At 56.5% G+C, this 6,566-nt stretch overlaps 1 protein-coding gene across 1 annotated transcript in view; it reads left to right on the plus strand.

The window, feature by feature from the left end:
- LOC112413458 (CUGBP Elav-like family member 4) overlaps positions 1-6,566 on the plus strand; it is a 286,922-nt gene that overhangs the window by 260,724 nt on the left and 19,632 nt on the right. The window contains exon 6 of the mRNA XM_024765407.1: positions 6,451-6,566. This exon is cut by the window's right edge and continues 4 nt beyond it. Coding sequence (XP_024621175.1) covers positions 6,451-6,566 — 116 coding nt within the window. The remainder of the gene's footprint in view (positions 1-6,450) is intronic.

Genomic DNA, 6,566 nt, shown 5'->3' on the forward strand with positions numbered 1-6,566 from the left:
CCGGCCCCTGGCCCCCCGCTTCTCCCCAGCCCAGGTCCCCCCACAAACCGTCCCTCGGCAGCTGGAGGGAAGAGAACAGTAAAAGTCTACTGCGGCCACAAAGGCATCAGCCATCTGAACATTCATCCACGGCGCCCCAGCAGTCATCTATCCTTAAGCGTGAAATATTGTTTAATGCCAATGGTAATGAGCGAATCGAATTTTGAAAATTAAACCGGAATTTGAGCATTAGCGCCAGGGTGCTGGCATTTGGCAAGTCATGTGGTGCTGCTGCCACCCACCTCCTCCCCCCTCGGGGCCCCACTCATCCTGCACAGCCAGCAGGATGCTCCCCGCACACACGTCTGGGGGCCCCGAGGTACCACCCTGATATACCTCAAGAGGGGCCTGTCCTCAGCTTGCTGTCAGTGTGTTGCTTCTCTGTTTTCTGGGCTCTCCTTTTAAAATGCAAATCCTTCCAGTCAGAGCCCCGTTCTGCCCAGACATTCTAAGTGAACAAGAGAGGAGTCTGTCTCCCAACTGGAGGGGCTGGAGGAAGCATGAGATTCTGGCAACTAGACCCCTCTGCCTTTTCATCTGCACGTAAATCTTCCCGGAGGTGTCCCCCAATGCTAATAGGTTGGGAAACTGAAACTCAGAATTAGATTGAGGTTCTGGGAAAATGAAGAATACTCCCGAGGTCAGAGGACTGGGAGATGTGTGTGTGTTGGTGGGTGTTACGGCAGGCAAGAGGGAGTTGGGAAAGCAAAGTCCAGCTCCCCCTGAACCCCCAGGCAGGGACCACTTGGGAGCAAGTTAAAAGAACAGCCATAAAGGGCCCTCCCATCTCTCAGCCTTTGCTTAAATCCTGCTGTGGGTCTGGAGCCCCTGACCCTGACGCCAGGCCACCTCCTCCTGAAAGCCTTCAGAGTGTTGCCACTGCCCCCTTCCCCAGCTGGCCCCTACAGACCTGCAGTCCAGAGCTATTGCCTGGCTCAATAGTCCAGAGCCTCATGGGGGGCTCCGTGGCAGAGGCTCTGGGGCCAAAGACTGGATTCTCCAGGGATCTGAGAGCCAAGCACCCCCCCCACACACACATACACACTTGCCCAAAGAGGAAAACCAGAAGGGCCCCCAAGACTCATCTCAGACTCTCTGATCAGCCGAGTCCCAGGTACACAGTAAGTGCTCAGTCAATGCTTGCTGCAGGAGTGACCAGAGGCGGGATGCCAGGGGCTCTGTTCCATTCCCTCCTCAGGTGGTTGTAAACACGTGCACCTGACAGAACTTGGTACTTTTCCCATCCGTTATTTTATTGGCTTCCCCCTCCCACAGCTCCTGGGGAGGGGGAGGAAGATAAACTGTGCCACTCCCCCCGCAGTGAGAGCAGGACATCTGGGCACAGAGAGCTGAGTTGCCCGCTCTGGTTCAGGAAGGGCCGGGACTAGTGCCAACCTTCTGGGGTGTCACACCCCTGCCTCCTGGAACCCCAGGTGCTCCCTCACCCCTGCAGACACAGGTACTCATAGCTTAAAAGAGCAGGAAGGCAGCAGCAACGGGGTCAGGATTAGGAATTCAAGAGACTCCAAGAACCCGGGTTTAGTCCCGGCCCCAGCTGCCCCGACCTCCTCATCTAAAATAGGTGGGAGCCTTGGTGTTTTCCAGGGTCCAGCCCAGCTCTGCCATTCTGCTGCCTTGTTACTGCTGGCGAGGGCACACCAGCTCTGGGGGCCACTCTGTCGCAGCCCTGGGGGCCTTTGTCTTGTTCTGGAACTTGTTTATTGTGGACGGCCTCTGTCCCCATCCGGAAGTCAGCTCCAGTGAGCTGACTCACCTCTCGTTTCCTGCTGTAGAAGCAGGGCATGGAACAGTGTCTGGCACAGAGAAGTTGCTCAGCAAACCGTTGTTGAATCACTGCGGGAGCATGAGCCCCTTGATCGGCCCCTGGGCCAGGAGGAGCCCATGTGAAAACCCAAGGGCAGGGGAGATTTGGGGTATTTGCCCATCACCCAGCAGGTCAAATCTTTCCTCTGCCAGCCACTGGGCTCAGCCCAGGAAGTCAGAAGTTGAGCTTAACGGAGCCGCCTGCCTGCCCTAATCTGGGCTCCGTCAAGAGGCAGATACTGGGCTGCAGACCAGCCTCCTGCATCTCTGAGGGAGACTGCTCCCATGCGGTCTCAGCGACCTCCCACTCAGGGATGTCTTCAGCCCATTTTCCCCCTGACCCTGAGGTCTGTCCTGGCTTCATCTCCCATCAAGGTGGCCTGCGTGGCCCAGTCCCAGCAATACCCGCCCGAACATCTCCTCAGAGGAGCAGCGACAGCCCCACAGCCCTAAAACGGGCTCAGGCTGAGGGTTCATGGGGGGCAGTGAGAGCATCATAGCCCCACCATCAGCCAGGGACCCTGCGTCACTCAGGCAGGAGGGCTGGGGGCAGGGACTGCTCAGCATGTCCCAGGAAATCGGGTTCTGTGTCCATGATGGAGCGGGTGGGAAGTGGCTGGGGAAATGGAGTCATTCTCTGAGACTCTCGCTAGGTTGGTATAAGATCCAAGACACCAGCCAAATGGTGTCACTGGTCATCTGACACAGCTTGGGGACAGAGCCTTGGGAAAGTGGCGGGGGGAAGGAGGGCATGGGGGGTGGGGACACAAGGAGAGGTTGTCCATCTCAGCTGAGCAGACACAGCCTGAGTCCAGTCCAACTTGTCGCTTCGTGCGCTCCTCCCCCAGATGTGGATCCTCTGGCCTCTCCCTCTCTGTGACCTCTGTCCCCTCCAGTCAGGGCAGGGAGCTCCATTTCCTCTTCCTCCTGGATAGAGAACCCCAGGTCATGGTCATCGCTGTTGCTGTTACTGCTGGCCAGGCTCTGTCCTGCAGCATCTCCTGGGAGCCTATTGTCCACCACATGAGGAGGGCTGAGTTATTCCCATTTTAGAGACCGAAAAACCTGAGGGGGTGAACAGGTATGCAGCTGGAAGGCAGCAGAGCTGGGGTGTGAGCCAGTGGGCCTGGGCCGAAGGAGGAGATCCACCCTCAGACTGAGTCCTTCCACTCCCTGGTCCGAAAGACAAGCCTTAGAATCACTCACCCCGTACCAAAGCCAACTGGAAATAAAGAGCATCCTAGAAACAAATAAACCTTTGTGTTGGGTGGGGTCAATCCAGATCACCTGGAGGAAGTGAGTCTGGAGCCAGGTTTATTTGGTTTCTGGCAGCCTTCCAGAAAGGTAAGGCTAGTTGTAGTTTCCCTGGGGAAGTCCGGACAGGCAGGAAGAGCGGGAGCCTGGCCCCCTCCACATAGGAAAAGTCCTCAAACAAGAAGGGCCTAGAACGGAGAACTGAGAATTGGCAGTAAGGGGTGATTTCAGGGAGTGGAAGAAGGAATTAGAACAAACAAACAAACAAACAAACAAAAAAACCCTGGCAAAAGGGAAGTGGCTGGATAGAAAGGCACGTGGGGATGAATTTTAATGTAATCAGAAAGCTGTCATAATGAAACGAGAGGAATATATTCAGACGTCAGGAGAGAGGCAGGAGCTGCTGTTCCAGCATCTAAATCAGGCTCGGTGCAGGACCGGCCTTCTCTTCCTTTCCTAGTTCCTTCCTGGGAGGAGATGTTTGAGCAGGAGGGTCAGGGATGAGCAGGGGGCAGGTTTTCACTTCTTTGTCTTCCTGGAAATCCCATTTAACTGGAGCCTTTGAAAGGGGCTGGGGGAGGGGAAGCACCTGGCCAACCTGGGGAGCAGAATTTCAAGGCTCTACTGTAGGCTTCAAAACTCGATTCACTTCATGTAAATGCTGCTGTGCTTCTGGGAGTTAAACTTAAGCCCTCGGCCATCTCGCCTCTGTCTCTGCCCTCTCCTACTGCCTGGCTCTTCTCTCTGCTTTTTTTTTTTTTGCGGTACTCGGGCCTCTCACTGCTGCGGCCCCTCCCGTTGCGGAGCACAGGCTCCGGACGCACAGACCCAGCGGCAATGGCTCACGGGCCCCGTCGCTCCGCGGCATGTGGGATCTTCCCGGACCGGGCACGAACCCGCGTCCCCTGCATCGGCAGGCGGACTCTCAACCACTGCGCCACCAGAGAATCCCTCTCTCTGCTCTTTGTTTCTAGTTCTTTTTCCTCTGTCTCCGGCATTTCCCCTCCCTTTCTGCTTCGAACCTCATCTCCTCCTGTCCTTCCTCAGGAGGAAGTTTCACCCCTTCCACTCCCTCTGTCTTCCTTCTGCTTGCTCTCCCAGTCTCTGCTTCCCCCAGCCCAGAACTTGGATTTGGGGATGCCTGGAGATGGGGCAGGGGCGTGCCCAGCCCTGCCAGCGCCTGAGCCGCCAGGTGGAGCGCCCAGGCTAGGGCAGGCTCCGGGCCCAGAGCTTTGGCTGAAGCCCACCCATGTTGGAGGTCCAGGCTGGCGTGCCCTGACGCAACATTGGTCATAGGAACTGACAATGATACCCCGTGGGCATGGAAGGGGCACCTCATCGCTGAGAGCTTGCCCAGTGCTGAGTGCTCCAGGTTGGGGGTACCAGCAGGGCGGTGGTCAGGCCTTCCTGAGGAGGACTCTGCGGTGGCTTGTGAAGCAGGGCAGGGCCTGGAGGTTTCCTCCACTTCGCTCCAGACCTCTGGTCAGCCCCTCATCTCTATGTGAACTCTCCTGGCCGTGTGAGTGACGGGGGTGCTCTGGTGCAGGCGGCACCAACCACCCGGAATCAAGAAGGACATGGTCCTGGAGTGCCCTTGCATTCTGTGGAAACCATGAACACATGGCCATCTGCAATTTTGGGGTGGGTATTTCTGCAGTCTTGGCTGTGTGTGTCAGCTATTGAAGAGTCAACAAGCATCTAGAGGGTGTCTGCCACCATGGGGACCCTGTTCCAGCAGCTATGGCTGCCTAACAACTTAACCCCAAACGGAGTGGTGTAAAACAACCATTTATCATGCTCATGGATCCTGTGGGTCAGGAATTCAGACAGGGCACAGCTTGGAGGGACTGTCTCTGCCCCAGGATGTCTGGGCCTCAGCTGGAAGACTCACAGGCTGGGGCCTGGAATCATCTCAGGACTCATTCACTCCATGTCTGGTGGCTGATGCTGGCCGTCAGCTGGAGGCCTGGGTTCCTTTCCGTGTGGACTCCCGGTATGAGCTAGTTGGGGGTCCTTCACAGCATGGTGGCTGGCTTCCACAGAGCAACCATCCCCAAAAGAGAGAGCTGAGAGTGGAAGCTGATCCTTTTTTATGACCGAGCCTGTGAAGGCAGCTCGTGTCACTTCTGCCATTCTTTATCGGTTAGAGCAGTCACAGCCCCGCCCAGATTCAAGGGGAGGCAACTTAGACCTCACCTCCCTGGGAGGAGTGAAAGTCACACTGCAGTAAGAGCTTGTGGGATGGGAAATCTTCTTGCAGTCACAAGCTACTACAAATCCACACAGCCTAACGTGATCCCTGTCACCCTAAGCACACATCTGAGTGTTGTCAACAAACCATTTGGTACTCAACACAAGCGTCGGGGGAGGCTGCTGAGGGAGCCCAGTCTTCAGAAACAGGCCCTCCAAAGTGCCCAGGGCTGAATTTCGCAGCATGAATAGGAAGGGGCAAGAGGAGGGAGCACCAGATGGAGGTAAGAACATGTGAGGCAGAAAGGAGGTGTGCTCCTGGGACTGGCATAGGGCATTTATTCATTCATTCCATAGCTCAGTCCTGTGGGCCTACTATGTGCCTGCTACCACTGCTCCAGCTGAGGCCTGGCCTCTTGCCTCAGGGAGCATAGATTGAGGGGTAGGGAGCTAGACAGAAACCCACTACTCAGGCAAAGCAGTAAATACTTGTCCTTTGAATTTTGGGCCATGGGAAGGGCTGAGACAGAGAATAAAGAAGTGGAAGGAGGGGCTTTGATGAGAAAGCAAGATTTAAACTGAGACCTAGCATTAGAAGATTCAACTTTGTGATGTGGAGGACACTCCAGGCAGAGAGAACAGCGTATGCAAAGGCCCTGTGGCAGACTTGCCAGTTGTAAATTAATTTTGGCATCTGGGGGTGAAAGTGGCTGAGGAAGACAGTTTGTGTCTAAGAGGAGGGAGGAAGAGAACGTAGGGCTGCCCATACGACCTGTGTGCCGGTGCCGGCCAGTGGCCCTGCCCCTCAGTGTGAGGTCTGCTCTCTACGCAGGAAGGGGCAGAGTCGCTGCAATCCTGCCCCCCGCTTAGACCCAACCCCTCCTACCTCCCCTCCCCCTCTGGCCTTGTCCTCTCCCCCAACCCCCTCACTCCGCGTCCTTCCTCCCTTTCTAGCGGTGCCCCACCCGCCTCCCTCTCTTTGTTTTCCCTCCACCTCCTGCTGTGCGCCCCCTTCCCGCCCCCTACCCAGCTCCTACCCTTCCCCTCCGTAACCCTTCCACCTCCGGCCGTGCCCTACCCCAGGGCCCGACCCCGCGCAGCCGGACCCCCGGCCCGGGTAAGCATCTCCTAATTTTGTTCCAGAAGATAGAAAACTCTTTGTGGGCATGCTCAACAAGCAGCAGTCTGAGGACGATGTGCGCCGCCTCTTCGAGGCCTTCGGGAACATCGAGGAGTGTACCATCTTGCGCGGGCCAGAC

Source organism: Neophocaena asiaeorientalis, unplaced genomic scaffold (assembly GCF_003031525.2).
Source record: "Neophocaena asiaeorientalis asiaeorientalis breed wild unplaced genomic scaffold, Neophocaena_asiaeorientalis_V1.1 scaffold886, whole genome shotgun sequence".
Lineage (NCBI taxonomy): Eukaryota > Metazoa > Chordata > Mammalia > Artiodactyla > Phocoenidae > Neophocaena > Neophocaena asiaeorientalis.